At 36.0% G+C, this 20,096-nt stretch overlaps 1 protein-coding gene across 1 annotated transcript; it reads right to left on the bottom strand.

Annotated features, from left to right (window-relative positions):
* Positions 1-19,113: 19,113 nt before the first annotated feature.
* Positions 19,114-19,629, bottom strand: LOC149753356 (uncharacterized). The gene has a single exon (XM_089923728.1). The coding sequence runs from the start codon at positions 19,627-19,629 to the stop codon at positions 19,114-19,116; it is 516 nt and encodes a 171-aa protein (XP_089779854.1).
* Between the last annotated feature and the right edge of the window lie 467 nt (positions 19,630-20,096).

Here is a 20,096-nt window from a genome sequence, read left to right as displayed (position 1 = left end):
TGTTGGTAACACTGACAATGGAAGTATTACTGAGTTTGAATCTCGTAATGCCACATTTTTGGAAAATAATTTTCCAAATCAGGATGAAATAAATAAAGGTTTATCTTTATTTGAGATAGAAGACCATGATAATTTGTTTAATCAATCTCAATTGGTAAAAAATCTTGAAAATCCATCAACAACATCTGGTTCAAGTGGGAGAAATTCAAGAAATGATGAATTTATTTCACAACAATCTCAATTACGAAAAAGTAACCGTGGATTAGTTCCCCATCGACAATTTGAGATTGAAGCAGAAGCATTTCTTGTTACACCTCAAGAGGAAGGTGAACCGAGAAATATTGATGAAGCTCTTAAATATCCTACAAAAGAGCAATGGATGAAAGCAATGGAAGAAGAAATGGAGTCAATGAGATCAAACCAAGTTTGAAAATTGGTTGATCTTCCGAAAGGTCGGAAAGCAATTGGGAACAAATGGGTTCTCAAAATAAAGTGCAAGGCAGATGGCACAATAGAAAGATATAAAGCACGCCTTGTAGCAAAAGGCTATACACAACAAGAGGGGATTGACTATGACGAGACATTTTCTCCTGTTATGAGATTCACCTCAATTCGCATAATTTTAGCCATAGTAGCTAGTTTGGATCTTGAATTACATCAAATGGATGTAAAAATAGCTTTTCTCAATGGAGAATTGGAAGAAGAAATTTATATGGAACAACCTATCGATTTTATTAAAGAAGGCTAAGAGCACAAAGTGTGTAGACTTTTGAAGTCGATTTATGGCCTTAAACAATCTTCTAGACAGTGGAATATAAAATTTCATCAGGCTGTCATATCATATGATTTTGCCATGATTGATGAAGACCACTGTGTCTATATTAAAAGATCCAAAGACAAATTTGTGATTTTATCACTTTATGTGGATGATATACTAATGGCTGCTAATGATAAAGAATTCTTAGCATCAGTTAAGAATTGGTTGTTCACTAATTTTGAAATAAAGGACATGGAAGAAGCTAACTATATTCTTGGAGTTAAAATTGAAAGAGATCGTTCAAAAAAGTTATTATCTCTTTCACAGGAGCCTTATATAAAGAAAATTCTTGAACAGTTTCATATGCAAGATTGTAAACCCATTGATACTCCCATTGCAAAAGCTGAAGCGTTAAGCCAAAGAATGTGCCCGAAGACTCCACAAGAAGAAGAGCAAATGAAAAGAGTTCCCTATTCCAGTGCAGTTGGAAATCTTATGTATGCAATGATGTGTACAAGACCAGATATCTGCTTTGCAGTTGGTATGGTAAGTAGATATCAATCACACCCTAGCCATGACCATTGGAAAGCGGTCAAAAGGATATTAAGATATCTAAAAGGTATTGCGGATTATTCATTATGTTATCAAGGAAATGATTGGGGAGGTGATTTGGATGAAAGAAAATCAACCTCTGGTTATGTTTTCTTACTAAGTAATGGGGCAATTTCATGGAGTAGTAAGAAACAAACTTGTATAGCTTTGTCCACGATGGAAGCTGAATTTGTAGCTTCTTCAGCGGCAGTACAAGAAGCAATTTGGTTAAAGAGATTTCTTAATCATTTGGGGGTTATGAAAAATGCTGCATATCCAGTACTAGTACATTGTGATAGCCAAGCATCGATAGCTTATACAAAAGATCCCAAATATCACTCAAAGACTAAGCATATTGATACAAAGTATAACTTTGTGAGAGACATGGTTGCACAAAAGAAAGTGAACATACAGTACATATCTACGAATCAAATGATCGCAGATCCGTTTAATAAATCTATTCCTAGAGATGTATTTATGAGACATGTGAAATCTTTAGGTCTTTATAGACTTTGATGTACTTAATGGTTTGAATAATGAGATATTTTAATTTCTAATTTGGGATTCACATGTATGTATTTATATTAATGCTAAGTTCTTATTTATTTTTTTTAAGCACACACATATGCATATATATATGCGTTAATGCTTAGTGCATATGATTAGTTCATTTAAAGAAACGTATATTGGGCAGAAATTAGATTGGCCTTCTCACATGGGCAATCGCCTCTATAACTTGTGGTTGATAGAGATGAGACAATTTTAAGCATAACGTATTTATGAGCTCAAGCTTAAAATTAGTGTCGCCTTGATAGTAAATCAAGATGAGGTTACTATATAATATTTTGTGACCGAAGGTGAGTAAACCCACAAATCACCTTATCTGTTTTAAATACTAAATGTGAGTTCCGTAGTAATAATGAGAAAGAAAGTAGAGTGGTGAACTCAAGTTGGACACTAAGTGTGTCTGAACTATCATTTGTATGGTATTTCATATAATGAGAATCAACATACGCTCCATGGAAAAGGAGAAAAATACCATAACATGCGCTTCATACCACATGTGCGTAATTCGACCAATAAGGGTAACGAGAGAATTGATCTCTTCTCTCTCGTTGTGTGAGCCCTGAGGCTATAATTACCTCTGTTAGTATCCTTATTACTTTTACTGTTTCTTAAGATTTAGTTCAGTGTATGCTATCTTGGAATGTTACCTGCAATCATGCTTGATTCGATTTATTGGGACATATCTGGAAAAGCAACTAAACTATAATTAAGAGATTCGAGATAGAAAGGAAGATCATTTTGTGTCTCATTTCTTTGTTGTATTTACTGGTCGACCAATCATCTTAACTTCGTGTTAAAGCATGATTGTGAATACAAAACAGAAAACAAGTAATGTGATAAGTTAAAGTGAGATCATGAGGTATTTGAAATGTGACTTAATTGTTCTGGGGTACTGCATACTTACTCTACTGAACTACTATATATTCCTAATAGATGTATGATAGTGTGAGCTCGTTATCATTTCTTTATTGGTATGCTGGTCGCACGATCTACTTGCCTGTATGAAAGTCGCAGAGAAAAGACTTGTTCGTAATGGTTAAAACTCACACTGTTGAACCCATCATGTGTGAGTGGGAGATGTTGGAAAATCTGGTTTGGTCCACCCATGATGGTTCAACCAAACCGGTAACCAAAAGACATGATCTCATGTCCAAAAGAGATGTCTTTTCATAGACATCTCTCCAACCCTGAAACTGTCTATTGACAGTTATGCATAAGGCTTCATTTAAAAGGTGTGGGTAGTTAATGAGATTCTCAACAAGAGACTTGGGCATTTAGGTTGTGGAAAACAGTAGATTTTCATTGGTAAAATCCACTCCTCGATCAGTGAATCGAATTAAAGAGAAAAATCTGTAAGTGATCCGAAATCCTTGCTTATGTTAATGTGTTTATCTTTCAGTGGGCAATGTGAGCGTTGAAAAAAAATCTACTGACGCTGGTAGAAAGCGTCGGAAATTCAAGTATATTATTTTTTCAAGAATTGGGAGTCTATTTTAGGCTTCGGTCGATGAAGAAGCATAATCAAGCTCAGAAAATTCAAGTCCAAAAATATGCTTTCTATTATTTGAGTAGCATCACCAAACTCCATCAATGAGATGCTACAACAAAAGAACATATAATCTTATTTAGGTGCTACCATCCAGAAGCTAGGTAACAATTATTGTAAAGAAACAGGCAAGAAGGCTGTTGAAAAACAGGGGAAGCTTGAATGAAGAACTCAAGACTTTATTGATTAATTCTTTCTTACATGATACGTCCTATTTATAACATTATATTGATAGAGTAACCGACTAACTAACATGATAACAAATTAACTAAAAATAGGTAGAGACATTAAAGTAGTTAGTCACAGTTCTTGAAGTTCTTCATGGAGTGACTGAAGTATATCCAGAATGCAGGGAGTGAAGCAGAGTTGAGAGTGCTGTTCCTCAATACTCCCCCTCAAGATGGAGTGTATAGATTGTGTATACCCATCTTGCATAGTAGAGTATGAAACCGGTTTGTTCCGAGTGCTTTGGTCAACAAATCAGCAAGCTGTAAGTTTCCGGATACATGAAGGGTTCGGATGATGCCCAGTTGAAGCTTTTCTCTCACAATATGGCAATCAATCTCGATATGTTTTGTTCTCTCATGGAACACTGGATTGGCAGCAATGTGCAATGCTGCTTGATTATCACAGAATACTAATGCCGGTTTGGTATGTTGTACATCAAGATCCTTGAGGAGATGATTAACCATTGTAGTTCACAGCATGTGGAGGCCATGGAACGGTATTCTGCTTCAGCAGAAGATCGGAAAATGGTGTGTTGCTTCTTTGATTTCTACAAAATGAGAGATCGCCCAAGAAATATACAGAAACCGGTGACTGATCGACGCGTATCTAAGCAAGATGCCCAATCTGCGTCACAAAAAGCCTTTAAATGAAGCTCAGAATCTAATGGGAAAAATAAACCTTGCCTTGGTGTAGCCTTCAAGTATCTCAAGACTCGATATGCAGCATCCAAGTGCGGTTGTCGTGGTGATCCGAGAAACTGACTCAAAACCTGCACAGAGAAGTTCAAATCGAGCCTCGTTATAGTAAGATATAACAATCTTCCTACTAATCGCCTATAGACTGTGGGATCTTCAAGCAATGTTCCTTCAAGGCTGCTGAGTTTTAAGTTTTGGATCATAGGACTTCTCACTGGTTTGGAACCGAGATAACCAACATCTTGTAGAATTTCCAAGGCATACTTTCTTTGACACACTGAGATCCCTTTAGAGCTTCTTGCTATCTCAAGGCCAAGAAAGAACTTTAAGGTTCTTAGATCCTTGAGTTTGAATTGTGCATCAAGGTTTTTCTTGAGAGCATCTATATATAGAATGTCATTCCCTGCAATGATTATATCATCAACATATACAAGGATTGCAGTGTAAGAACTTTCATCCTTTCGTGTGAATAAAGAATAATCAACCTTCGACTGAATGAAGCCTTGGGAGATAATGAAAGAAGATAGCTTGGCGAACCACTGTCTTAAAGCTTGTTTCAGCCCGTACAGAGATTTATGTAGATGACAGACCATCTTCTTCCCCTTCTCCCCTTGAAGTTCATATCCTGGAGGCAAATTCATGTATACTTCTTCGATCAAATCTCCATGTAAGAATGCATTATTTACATCAAGTTGAGATAAATGCGAATTTCTAATTGCAGCAATTGCTAGTAATGTTTTGACCGTGACCATTTTAGCAACTGGGGAGAATGTGTCATGATGTTGCCCAGTAGATACAAGCCAAGAGGGGGGGTGAATTGGGTCTTTTAAAACTTTTATGCTACTTCTAAAACTTTTTGATTAACTATGCTAAGTTGTATAGATGCACAGTGAAAGTTAAACTTAGCAAGGGTTTGATGTATAGACTTCGACTTGATTAAATATGCTTGCAACTAAAGGATGTGCGGATAAGAATTAAGCAAGCAATTTATCTAAGTAAGTAAGTGTGTTAGTTAGACAATAACTAGAGGCATTACAAACACAAAGGACATATAGTGGTTCGGTGCACCCCAGCACCTACATCCACTCCCCAAGACCTCTTGGGAATTTCACTATAATCCTACCGATTACAGCCGGTTGTTTTACAAGCTCACAACCCAACTTGTTGTTTTACGAGCGCACAACGAACTCGGTCGGTTTTCCCAGGCTCACCGACTAGAACCTCCCCGATTGTTTTCTCGGGATCACAATCAAACCCTTACACGTTGGTTTTACCCTCGGCTCACCAACAAACCTATCACCGTTGGTTTTCCCTTTGGCTCACCAACAAACCTTAACACCGTTGGTTTTTCTTTGGCTCACCAACAAACCTTAACACCGTTGGTTTTTCTTTGGCTCACCAACAAACCTTAACCCCTTGATTCAATCCCTTGATTGAATCAAGTTACAAGATATTAAAACAAAGTATAAAACAAGACAAAGCTTCTTAAACAAGCAAATATGACAATATAAACAAATAGAGTAAAGAGAAGCCCTCAAACGAGTTTTGAAGATGGAGGAGCTCGACTTCTTCTTTACTTGACCCTCTTCTGATTTGGCACGAAGTAGAGGATCACCGCGGCAGCACACGGATGGAGAGGAAGCTTTGGGATACACTTGGAAGCTCTTCTTCTCTCTATTTCACTTTGAATGGCCCTTATTGTGCTTATGGGAGATTTTCCTTGGAATCTCTTCCCTAAATGTTTTCTCCCACTTCCCTTCCATCTCCCCTAGCTCTCTTCTTGTTTTTATAGCTTTAGATGGCGTGGAAACAAGAATATAGCCGTTAGAGACAAAAATAGAGCTGTTGGACACAGTCTGCACCTCCTGACAATATTACCGTTGGGATCGGAGTCGACTCGCGCGATCAGGAGTCGACTCGCCTGTTGCAGGAGTCGGCTCGTGCTTTACTGGAGACGACTCGGCCACTGTTCCAAATTTGAATTAAAGTGCATGCCTTGACTGGGAGTCGACTCGACTTAACCCGGAGTCGACTCGCCAACATCTGGAGCTGACTTGGCATTTTCGGAGTCGGCTCATCCCATGAATTCAGAGGACTTTCTTTCTGATTTTCTTCCTCGAGTCGACTCGGATTCTCTTGGAGTCGACTCGGCTCTCAGAGCCCGAAAACTGGACCTCTGTATTTTTGGCTTGTCTGGTCTTGGAGTCGACTCAAATTGTTTCGGAGTCGACTCGGCTCTCAGTTTTCGAAACACAGCCTTCTGCCATCTTGGTGTAGCGCTGCCTTGGAGTCGACTCGAGCTGTCTGGGAGTCGACTCGAATCTCAGAGACGAAAATACAGTCTTCTGTCTTTGGGGATGCGCTATCTTGGAGTCGACTCGGACTTTGTGGGAGTCGACTCGAATCTCAGTGTCCGAAAAACTACTCTCTGTCTTTTCGTCCTGTGACTCCTAGGAGTCGACTCATACTTCCCCGGAGTCGACTCGGTAAACATTGGAGTCGACTCGAATTCCTCAGGAGTCGACTCGAAGACTATTCTTTTGAATTTTTCCTTTGATTTTACTCCTCCAATTTGAATCCTTTGAACATTAAGCTTGGGCCAATAAATTGTAGCTTTCTTCCAACTTGAGAGCTTTGGAGGCCTTCTTGTGTTCTCCCAACTTGCTATGTTCCTTGCAAAATAAATATCTTTCTCCTTGCAACATAAGCATTAGTATCTATACTTCAAGGTTTTGTGATCATCAAAATCAATCTATGAATCAATCTTTGGGTCATCAATCTCCCCCTTTTTGATGATGACAAAACTTGGAGTATATGCAATATAAAAGATATTGTTTTCTAGAAGTAATACATAGCTAAGTTGCATGAAGTAGAAAACATATATATTTAAAAAACATACTTCATGATAATGCTTTAGATTTAATCAGCTTAACGCAATCAACATATTTCAATTTAAGCTGATTTGTATTCAATTCAAAGCATAAAGGCATTATGAGCATATACTTAGATATTTCTCCCCCTTTTTGACAACATCAAAAAGATAGTGAAACATTAAGCACAAAGATCAGAATGCTCATATATTTCTTTTCCTTATTGTACTCTGATTTGCAAGTCAAATTATTGCAAGGATATGAATCATATAACTCAAGGCAATAATATTAGAATCAGATTAATGAGCATAGATCAGAGCCAATTAAGATAATTTCAGAGCAGAACACATCGAATGTGATACCACAGATAGTTTTCTAAGCAAGTGTAGGTGGAATCTTTCTTAAGTTAATTCAAGAAGTACCACACGAATGGAAATCTAACCTCTCTTCAATAATAAGTATGAAAGCTTGTTCATTTAGGACCTTTTGCCCAATCTATTAAGTATTTTATCAACCATGAGAGCAAATTAATTAATTCTCTTAATGACTTCAAAGTTCTTTTATGATAATAGGAGCATTGGGGCACAAATATCAAAATATACATTCATGCAATTTTTGATACATCTTAGAGCTCTTTTAAAGACTTTCTTTTATTTCTTTAGAAAATAAGCACAATTTGATACATAAAATAATGAATTTGCACAAAATTGAAGTTCCAAAAAGCAAGCCAATTAGAGCTCATTAGTGAAGTTTAAAAAAAAATAGATTTTCTAAGAGATACTCAAGAAAATTTAACACATTATTCTCCTCCTTTTTCATTAAATTAGAGGCTCTTAAGATTTGCAATTTGGTTCAAGAGTGATGCATGAGATATACTAACCAAATAACACGCCTCAAGGTGTATCATAAAGATTTTCAGATTTAAATTTCAGATGATACATATTGGAGAGTATTAGAATCACTTTTCATTTAGTATTCTTTCTCTCTCCTTTAGTTATAGATTTATGCGATTAAGTTCCATAAGACCTCTCCTTCTGAAATTTTCTTTCTCCCCCTCAATTGATCATTCCATTTAAGAGTTTAGAATCATAAGATAATGTTCAATAAAATTGTCAATCTCAAAAATATATTTTCTATAAGTTTCAGCTTATTTTCATAAGACTCAAGGTTTGAGATAAGACAACCTTTATAGAACTCATCTCAAGGTAATTTAAAGCATGTCTTGCAATATAAGGAAGTTCATAAAAATCAATCCATAAGATTTAAGGTATACATCAAATTGAAGTAACTTTAGGATAAGATACTGAATATCTAAAGCTCCCCCTCAAAAGATGCATACTTCTTTAATCATTCTTTTCTTTTGTTGAATTTCAGATTTTAATGACAAACGTGAATAGAACTGAAATTCTATGATATCGAGAATGGAGAGTGATCAAGAATTATTCAAAATTTATAGCAATCACCCTTTTTAATCTATCAAGAACAAGTTATGCTTCCTCTTAATCTTTGAGAAAATGTACTGAAATATTAATCAGAAAATGATTCATTTGACGCTCAGTTTCTTTCAACAGCATTTACATTTTCTTTCTTTTAGAGTCATTTGAGTGAGGTGAAATATTTCCAGCTTTTAGATCATTCACTCTATATATATTCTGATGGAAATCTTTAAGAATGTAGGCGAGAAAAAAATATATAGATGATCATTGAGGTATATATATTTTTAGAACTCAATTTCTTAATCATAGTTTTTCAGCGATGTATACATGAAGCTCAATAAATTTTTAAATATTAAAATAAAGTCATATATTTTAAAAATATTTACTTGCAATCAAGATCATCGTAAGACACATCATTTGAATCAAAATTAGTATACTTTGAAGATAAGAAATGATATGTTTCGGATGCGTATTGGAGCAATCAAAATAAATTCTGTTTTTCTTATATTAACATTTTATTTAGTAATCATATGGAGTTTAAACTTTTATACAAAATCGGATTCTGAATTACATAGAATTTTTAATAGAAGCTTTCTAAGTCATAATATGAGATATGTATCTTTCACAATGTAGCTCATCTTAAATTGTTACGATTGAAAAATACATATTTCAATAACATTAAAGCACTTTCAGAATCTTTGTGTTTAATTTTGAGTTTCGATACAAAATAAAGGATATTTTAACAAGTATTAGGACATTATGTATCAAAGTTAGGCAAGTAGAAAGATAGATCAATATCAATTTATTTTCCCTAAATAGAGATGTTCTTCTCTTCTCCTTTCTACAATTTTATTTAGCTTTCAGATTTTAACAATGATTGTGAATGACAAATCTGAAATTTCTTTTCAATAAAACTAAATAAAAGATGTTATGTAGCAATTCAAACATTCAATCAAATTGTCCAAGTATGAAACATTACAAAATATTGAGAACCCATAAATCAAGACATCATACCATATGCAAAATATACCATGTGTTAAGTCATGCATTAAAATACTAAGAACAAGAATGTCAAGGATCAAAATCAATTCTTTTCAAATAAACCCCCCTATTTAAATATAATCTTGCAATGATTTCATCCTTAGAGTGTGTTTTCAAGTGATTAAAAATTTGACTTAATTCTACTTTCATTTACTTTGTTTTTCATTTATAACTTTCTTATGCTCTATACTCTATTTGCTCCCTATCCGGTGGAGTTGGAAAGGGGCACGAGGTACTACCACTAGCCTCCCTCTTGTGCCGTCCCTAATATGCCCTACACCGAATAGTTGGGTCAAATAGTGCCGGGTACTACCACTAGCCTCCCCATTGGCACCATCCCTATGATGAGCAATATAAAGGTTAAAATGTTTACTTCAAAACCTCCCTGTTTAAGTGTAATTAATTATGGATTTTATCCCTTCCAAAAGAATGCTCACACAAGTCTCACAAATGTGTCGAATATATTAAGTTTGTTTTGCTTTTCCTTAAGGTTGAAGTGTTTGCCTCTACTTGGATTTTACTTCTCTTGAATAATATCCATTTTCTTTTCTTTATCTCTCTCTCTTTTTGTTATTCTCAAGTAATTTTCATGAGAGAGCAGAATAGAGAATTAATCTTACGTATCATATATATGTATATCATGCAAACAACATTTTCATTATGCTCAAGGATTCATAACTTCTCATGAGTTATTTTACATCAACATTTTAAGCATGTACTTGTGTATTTCATGGTTATGACATAGGCAAAGATATATTTTAGTTTGGGCAAACCATGAAATAATTTCTAAAAGTATAAGTCAGTCAATACACATATAGACATGATATCAAAAATTAATAATTAAAGAATTTAATCATGCCATAATAAGATTTAAGTTACTGACTTTGCTCAACTAATTTGTGAGAAAGGTATCTAAATTACCTATTCATTATATGTTCTTCAAGCCAAACTAGATTTCTTATGTGTGAACTTTTGGCTGAAGAAGATCCTCTCTCTTGTTTGCATGTGAATGTTTAGTGTATCTTACATGAAGATATCCTTCAAGTTGAAATTTCTCATTTTTCTTTCTTGAAGGAAGGTCATTAGTTTCTTTAAGATACAAAGCATTCATCCAACATATATATTTTTTAACTAGATGACTCAATATAAGATATAACAATAGTTGCATGTTGAGTCACTTTACTCAAGAGATTGCCTAAATATAAGCAAGCACATATCATTTGAACTAAAGAGATAGATTCATTAACCAAGATAGTTCAAGTCAATTTAGTTTAGATTCTATTTGCTTAAGATAATTATCAATAAGATATGTTAACTATGTTTTAATCAATTTATCTTAAACATTTGTTTCTATCAAAATTCAGATTATGATTTATTTGTTATCAATAAAATATGATTAATTAAAGTTAGATTGAAGTCTTGCACAAGGTCACATAATGAGCATACAATCTGGTCTACTAGCTGTATGATAAAATAATTATTCTATCATGCTTCAATACAGCTTTAACACAATAGATCTACTTTGCTCATCCTTTTCAAATTCTACAAGATGGGGTCATAGATATACCTTCTTCATGCCAATCTTCTATAAGAGTTTTCTTGTGGACTAACGTTGGTCAATGAAGATCCCCTTTCCTGTTTGTCTTAATTTGGAGTTTGAGAGAAGATGTTAATTCATTCATCATATTTCAAACTCACTTTGCAATATAACTCTTCATTAGTAGAACCAAAAATGATGTCATCAATGCATACTTTGAGTAAATAAGATATCACAAATTCATCTTTTTGATGCATAGATTTATCACTATTACTTTCTATCAAAAAGGTTACTTAAGCTTTTATGTATCATGCTTTTGATGCTTGTTTGAAATCATATATTGCTTTATCATATTTGTAATGAGTGTTTTCAAATATGGTGGTTATTTAACATATATCTTCTTTAATAAAGTAAGCACATAGGAGTCCATTCTACACACTCATTTGATGGACTATAAAGCTCATAAAGCAAGCAAATGATGATGGTGATCTTTACTTCTAATCATGCAAAAATTTCATCAAGATCTATTTCATCTTTTCTTGATTTAGTCTTTTAGTAGTCATCAATTTTTCTTCATTAAGTGCATTTCTGAAAAACTCAATTTGGTTCTAAATTATTAACATATTTTTAGATTGTTATATGTAAAAGATTAACCATATACATATATAATTTGATCTTAGTATCTTGATAATAAATCATTAGTCTCATAAAGAATAAAATGACTTGATATTTCTGCAACTAAAATCTTTTCATTGAATATTCTATATGCATTGCTTGATGAATGATATTCAAGGATAGACATATCTCTATCAGATTTGGCATTATTTTCATAATACCATGTACGACTGAAAAATATGAAAGATATGCAATGGTTCATTTTTCATTTTTCAGAAGATCAAAATTTTCATCAAAAATAGAAATCATATGTATGACAAGCAGTGATGATAGTCTTTTAAAAATTATTTAAGTAGATGACTATCATACATAATTGTCTTTTTCATTTCTTCAAGAATTCTATTAATCCTATTTTGCTTATGGTGTCCTTGGTGCTGAAATCATTGGATTTAATATTATTTTCTGTATAACCTTTATCAGGATTTTGGTTTTCAACACTGTGCCATGATACTCTTTATCTTCACAGTTTGGAAACCTTTATCATTTGAACCACTTTTACAAGATTTAGTAAATACAGAAAAATACTTCAGTTTTATTTTTCAAGAATAAATCCAATGTAGGCTTTTGAAAAACTTGGAGATGGAAACAACATCTTTAGATTTAGAAATGATTTTTGTTTGTTTTCTTAGTTAGCATGCATAGCAAAACTTTGACCTTTAAGTAGATAATCTAAGTAAGCCTATGGCAAGGTCTTTTGAGATTAAGTACATACTAGCATGAGTTGATTTTATATGCCAAGGATGGTTTCTTGGTATTCATAGTGCATATATTCAAAAGCATACCAAGTACACATTATCATATCTATGATCAATAAACAATAATGCCATGGATAATAACTCTCAATCAAGCATATAGAGAATTCATAGAGTTATTCTTAATAAATTGACTAATCATTTAGCAACTTATCCAATAGTGAGTAAAGTATACTAAAAAAAATGAAGAGATTTGATTATATTTCCAAAAGTATTTTCTATATCACAAAATTGATCACTACTAGCAAATCATATCAAATACTAAAGCACAAATAATGATGAGATGCAAGAATTACTGATTTCATTATTATTTTTTTTGTTAATAACTTTTTAAGTTTCTTTATGTTCCATAGGTACCTTGGTACACCTATGTGTACATCCTCATTTTCTCATTTTGGGTACCCAAGCTTGCTTGAGTCCTTGAGAGTTAGGACATATGGTTCCTTTTGGAACCCATATCTGTTTAATAGTAATAACTTTACCATTTGATTTAATTATACTAGAACGATAGGTAAAGTTGTTATTCCCATCCTTTTCATTTTTGAAATAAGTTATCTTATTTAATGGTTTGCTTGGTAAATTGATAACCTTTTTCTCTAGAGATTTATGGCTAAGTGAAGGAGTCAAGCTAAATTTTGATTTATCAAAATCAGCATGTTGGCTTTCAAACATTAATCTTTCTGAACTTACAGTGAATTTGTTAATAAAACATCTTAATTGGTTAATTTCTTTACTTAAGTTTTGATTTTCTTTAATTAAGCTATGATTTTTCTGAATCAATTCTTCTGAAAATGACCTTAAGCTTTCATTTTCAGAATTTAGTTTCTTAAGATTTTTATTCTTTACAGTTAATTTTCTACATTCACTATACAACTCATGAAAAGCATTTAATAATTCATCATAAGAGAATTCTTCTTGAAAATCATTTGAGGTAAGAGTAGATTCAGATTTTACCTTGTCTTCTTGTGCCATAAAGCACAAGTCAGTTACCTCTTGTAGTTTCTTGGAGCTAATATCATCATTGTTGCTCCTAACCTTTATTTTTTGGCTTGACTCTTTCTTGGTCAAGGCTTTCTTCCTTTTTATCTCTTTCTTCCTTTCTTCTTGCTTCCTCTTTTTCTTTGTCTTTAGGAAGCTGATTTGCCTCGGAGTCGACTCGGACCTTATTGGAGTCGACTCGACTAACTTGGGAGTCGACTCTGAGCTACTTGGAGTCGACTCGACTGAGGGAGATTCATCACCCTTTTCTGCAGTCTCATTGTTAGTATATAATTGAAGCATATGAGAGCTAATCTGAGATTTATCATAAATATTTTCTAAAGTATCCCAGATCTCCTTAGCAGATAAGCATGCAGAAATTTCATTAAACTTTGTTTCTTGAATAGCACAATATAATATGTTCATAGCATTAGCATTTAATTGTGCTAAGTCCTTCTCATTAATATGAGAGAGTGTGTGAAGGTCATTTATTATGATTTTCCATAGATAATAGTTTTGTGATTGAATGAAAATGCGCATGCGTATTTTCCAATGTGGGTAGTTTATACCATTAAACAGTGGAGGTGTATCAATTGATTGTCCTTCTCCTAGAAAACTATCTATTTGAGTTGTCATGATCTTTGGCTCTAGTCGGTTAAGACTACAAATAATATTTGAGCACCTGCTCTGATACCACTTGTTGCCCAGTAGATACAACCCAAGAGAGGGGGTGAATTGGGTCTTTTAAAACTTTTATGCTACTTCTAAAACTTTTTGATTAACTATGCTAAGTTGTATAGATGCACAGTGAAAGTTAAACTTAGCAAGGGTTTGATGTATAGACTTCGACTTGATTAAATATGCTTGCAACTAAAGGATGTGCGGATAAGAATTAAGCAAGCAATTTATCTAAGTAAGTAAGTGTGTTAGTTAGACAATAACTAGAGGCATTACAAACACAAAGGACATATAGTGGTTCGGTGCACCCCAGCACCTACATCCACTCCCCAAGACCTCTTGGGAATTTCACTATAATCCTACCGATTACAGCCGGTTGTTTTATAAGCTCACAACCCAACTTGTTGTTTTACGAGCGCACAACGAACTCGGTCGGTTTTCCCAGGCTCACCGACTAGAACCTCCCCGATTGTTTTTCCGGGATCACAATCAAACCCTTACACGTTGGTTTTACCCTCGGCTCACCAACAAACCTATCACTGTTGGTTTTCCCTTTGGCTCACCAACAAACCTTAACACCGTTGGTTTTTCTTTGGCTCACCAACAAACCTTAACACCGTTGGTTTTTCTTTGGCTCACCAACAAACCTTAATCCCTTGATTCAATCCCTTGATTGAATCAAGTTACAAGATATTAAAACAAAGTATAAAACAAGACAAAGCTTCTTAAACAAGCAAATATGACAATATAAACAAATAGAGTAAAGAGAAGCCCTCAAACGAGTTTTGAAGATGGAGGAGCTCGACTTCTTCTTTACTTGACCCTCTTCTGATTTGGCACGAAGTAGAGGATCACCGCGGCAGCACACGGATGGAGAGGAAGCTTTGGGATACACTTGGAAGCTCTTCTTCTCTCTATTTCACTTTGAATGGCCCTTATTGTGCTTATGGGAGATTTCCCTTGAAATCTCTTCCCTAAATGTTTTCTCCCACTTCCCTTCCATCTCCCCTAGCTCTCTTCTTGTTTTTATAGCTTTAGATGGCGTGGAAACAAGAATATAGCCGTTAGAGACAAAAATAGAGCTGTTGGACACAGTCTGCACCTCCTGACAATATTACCATTGGGATCGGAGTCGACTCGCGCGATCAGGAGTCGACTCGCCTGTTGCAGGAGTCGGCTCGTGCTTTACTGGAGACGACTCGGCCACTGTTCCAAATTTGAATTAAAGTGCATACCTTGACTGGGAGTCGACTCGACTTAACCCGGAGTCGACTCGCCAACATCTGGAGCTGACTTGGCATTTTCGGAGTCGGCTCATCCCATGAATTCAGAGGACTTTCTTTCTGATTTTCTTCCTCGAGTCGACTCGGATTCTCTTGGAGTCGACTCAGCTCTCAGAGCCCGAAAACTGATCCTCTGTATTTTTGGCTTGTCTGGTCTTGGAGTCGACTCAAATTGTTCCGGAGTCGACTCGGCTCTCAGTTTTCGAAACACAGCCTTCTGCCATCTTGGTGTAGCGCTGCCTTGGAGTCGACTCGAGCTGTCTGGGAGTCGACTCGAATCTCAGAGACGAAAATACAGTCTTCTGTCTTTGGGGATGCGCTATCTTGGAGTCGACTCGGACTTTGTGGGAGTCGACTCGAATCTCAGTGTCCGAAAAACTACTCTCTGTCTTTTCGTCCTGTGACTCCTAGGAGTCGACTCATACTTCCCCGGAGTCGACTCGGTAAACATTGGAGTCGACTCGAATTCCTCAGGAGTCGACTCGAAGACTATTCTTTTGAATTTTTTCTTTGATTTTACTCCTCCAATTTGAATCCTTTGAACTTTAAGCTTGGGCCAATAAATTGTAGCTTTCTTCCAACTTGAGAGCTTTGGAGGCCTTCTTGTGTTCTCCCAACTTGCTATGTTCCTTGCAAAATAAATATCTTTCTCCTTGCAACATAAGCATTAGTATCTATACTTCAAGGTTTTGTGATCATCAAAATCAATCTATGAATCAATCTTTGGGTCATCACATGATAATCCAGACTGGCTTGTTGAGTGTAACCCTTTGCAACTAGCCTCGCTTTCTTCCTTTCCTCAGTTCCATCTGCCTTAAACTTTGTTTTGTAGACCCATTTGCAATCTACTGCTTTCTTCCCTTCAGGCAATGGAGTTATAGTCCAAGTGTGATTATCATGAAGTGCCTGTAGCTCGGCTTCATCGCATCACACCATGCAGAAGATTTGAAAGCTTCAAAATGGTTCTTCGGATCAGTTGCAGAAGAAATGGACAGGCTGAAAGCTCGATGTGATGAAGAAAATCTGTTGTAGTCCAGAAAGGCTGAAATATTATATGGTTGTCCTGACAGTACATGGGAGTCTTGTTTACTGTGGTTTGCAGATGCCAAACCACAGTGATAATCCTTCAAATATGCAGGAGGTTGTTTGACTCGAAGATATCGTCTAAGTTGTTGGGTAGATGAAAAAAGAGGTAATGGTGTTGTTTCTGAAATGAGGTCGGGATTGAGCGTATAGGACCTCCTAAGATGATGATTTTGAGAAGAAACAATTGGCAGCTTTGATATGAAAGGAGGTGAAGAAGGAGGAGTGAAATGGACTTGATTGTCAAGCGTGCCATTGGGCGTGCCATGGGTCGTGCTGGTTGAAGTAATGACTTCAGCATTGGGTACAGAAAAAGTGTCTTGTGGCTTAGTTCGATGTAACTGATCATAAGTGATGACAGATGGGGAAAATATTAAGTCACAGGATTCAGAAGTAGAGTCTAAGGCAGGAGTAATGAGATGAGAAGCATCATGTTGAAAAGGAAATATAAACTCATGGAATACAACATCCCTTGAAATGAAGACCTTTTTGGAGTGAGTATCATAAAGTTTGTAGCCTTTTATGCCATGAGGATAACCAATGAAGACACATTGTATGGCCCTTGGATCAAACTTGGACCTAAATGTTTTTAGGGTTGAGGCATAACATAAACATCCAAACACCCTTAAATGATCATAGGAGGGTTTTGAACCAAATAGGACCTCATAGGGTGATAGACCAGAGAGTTTTGGAGTCGGCAACCTATTGATGAGGTACACTGCGGTTAGGATGCATTCTCCCCAGAAATTCAAAGGCAGGTTTGCTTGAAACCTTAGTGCCCTTGCTACATTGAGAATATGTTGGTGTTTTCTCTCTACCACCCCATTCTGTTGAGGGGTGTCTACACAGCTGAGTTGATGAATAATTTCCTTTGAAGCATAGAAATCTTTCATACTGAATTCTCCACCATTATCTGATCTAAGTACCTTTATCTTAGCTGAAAATTGAGTCTCAATTAAAGTGTAAAAGGACTGAATAATGTCCTTAGTTTGGGACTTGAATTGCATGAGATAAACCCAAGTGCTTCTGCTATAGTCATCAACAATTGTAAGGAAGTATCTTGAACCATCTAGTGAAGCTGTGGAGAATGGACCCCATATATCACAGTGAATTAACTCAAAAACTGAACTTGAGACATGGGTACTGTGAGCAAAACTCAACCTTCTTTGTTTGGCAATCGGGCAAACTTCACAATGATTATTCAGACTAATGTCCATTTCAGATACAGATTTGTTTAAAAGACAAAGACGAGGGAAAGACAAATGGCCTAGTCTACGATGCCAAAGATCAAACTCATGAGCATTATCAGTTGATTTTGCAGAGGAACACAATGAGGAAGACAATGGAGGATTTATAATACCAGCTGCAGCCTGTGTGTTGTTTACTTGAAGATGATATAAACCATCTTCAAGCCTCCCCATTCCAATCGTCCTCCAGTTCAACAGGTCCTGTATGACACAATATTTTGGCAGGAATATCAAGCAACAGTTATAGGAGTTTATGAGCTTGCTGGCAGAAATAAGGTTGAAGGAAAAATTCGGAATGCAGAGAACATTTCTTAAGGTGAGCAACTTCGATATCTTTACTGTTCCCACATGTGTTGCATCTGTTCGTTCACCAGTAGGGAGTCTGACAGTGGTGTTTATTTTTTCCGTAATTATTGATAGGTAAGAAATGGAACACACCATATGATCTGTGGCTCCGGTGTCTATAATCCAAGGAACATGGGATTGATTTTGAGCAATAGCAGTCATTGGGCAAATAGTATTACCTGAAAAACTTGGAATGGATGGTGTTCGGGTCCTACTTGTTGCCGGTTGCAGATGTCCAACCTGATGCACCGGAGGGTCTGGGATTTCCTTTGTGATAGAGGTCATCCCATGAGATTGCAGTTGAGGCTGTAGAATCAAAAGAATCCTCTGGCACTGATCCGGAGTGATGGTTAGTTTAGAGTAATCACATGGAGAATCTGGAATTACAGCACAACTGGAAGCTTGATTTGCTGCAGAGACTTTGCCTTTTGTGAAATTAAAACTGGGTGGAAACCCATGAAGCTTGTAACATTTATCCTTTGTATGACCTGGTTTTCCACAATGACTGCAGATAGGTCTATCCTTCTTGCGATGTTGACCCATAGTGTTTTGTTTTTGAGGATGCTTTTGATTGAAAGATGAGTTGACCGACCTGTCATTTGAGTGGCTAACAAATGCAGCAGCTTCAGAATTCTGAATCATGGCAGCCTCACGTTGTCTTTCTTCTTGGAGTATAAGAGCAAATACTCTGTTAACTGGTGGCAGAGGGTCCATTAAGAGGATTTGTCCACGAACATTTGAGTAAGATTCATCCAATCCCATCAAGAACTGGATAACCTGTTCTTCGGATTGATATTCATTTTGCTATCTGGGTCTATAATTTGCTAATTCTTCCCAAAGTCCCTTCAAGCGGGTGAAGTAGAAGATCACACTTCCATGGTTCTGAGAAAGAGAGGAGATTGTCTTCTGCAACTGATAAATTCTTGGTCCATTACTTTGGCTAAACCTTTCTTTCAAGTCTAGCCAGATTTTCCTGGCTGTCTCCAAGTAGATTACACTAGTGCTCATCTCCTTTGGGATGGAATTCAAAATCCATGCAGAAACCACTATATTACACCTCCTCCAAGCTGCATGATGTGGGTGATTTTGTGGAGGTTGAGAGATGCTTCCATCGACAAACTCTTCTTTGTTCTTCACACTTAAAGCCATGATCATTGACCTGCTCCAAGTTGAGTAATTCTCCTCATTCAAGATCAAGGAGGTGAGTTGCAAACCTGTACTGTCACCGTAATGCAAATAGTACGGGCTTGCCGGATCCTCGATCACGCTCAAGGCTGGCGAAGGAACTGAACCAGCATCACTGCGAGTAGAAGTGGCCATGGAGGAATGATCTCAATGGCTCTGATACCATGTAAAGAAACAGGCAAGAAGGCTGTTGAAAAACAGGGGAAGCTTGAATGAAGAACTCAAGACTTTGTTGATTAATTCTTCCTTACATGATACGTCCTATTTATAACATTATATTGACAGAGTAACCGACTAACTAACATGATAACAGATTAACTAAAAACAGGTAGAGACGTTAAAGTAGTTAGTCACAGTTCTTGAAGTTCTTCATGGAGTGACTGAAGTATATCCAGAATGCAGGGAGTGAAGCAGAGTTGAGATTATTGTTCCTCAATAATTATAACCATAAAAGCTATGATCTTGTCTCACTTCATCTTTAACCGGTACCTTTAACCGGAAACAGACCATCCAGGATTTTCCATGCCCATCTATAGAGAGGAAGACATGGATACATACAAAGGATGAGGGAAGATGGTTGTCCAATGTGGCAAACAAGCGAG

The sequence above is a fragment of the Phoenix dactylifera genome, chromosome 6 (assembly GCF_051530095.1).
Source record: "Phoenix dactylifera cultivar Ajwa chromosome 6, Ajwa_hap1_PhDact_Kaust_v1.1, whole genome shotgun sequence".
Lineage (NCBI taxonomy): Eukaryota > Viridiplantae > Streptophyta > Magnoliopsida > Arecales > Arecaceae > Phoenix > Phoenix dactylifera.
This window is presented reverse-complemented; position numbering and strand designations above follow the sequence as displayed.

What these genes read in the sequence shown, in the direction of transcription:
- LOC149753356 (XM_089923728.1), bottom strand. Translation starts at nt 19,629, where the DNA reads ATGGCCACTTCTACTCGCAGTGATGCTGGTTCAGTTCCTTCGCCAGCC.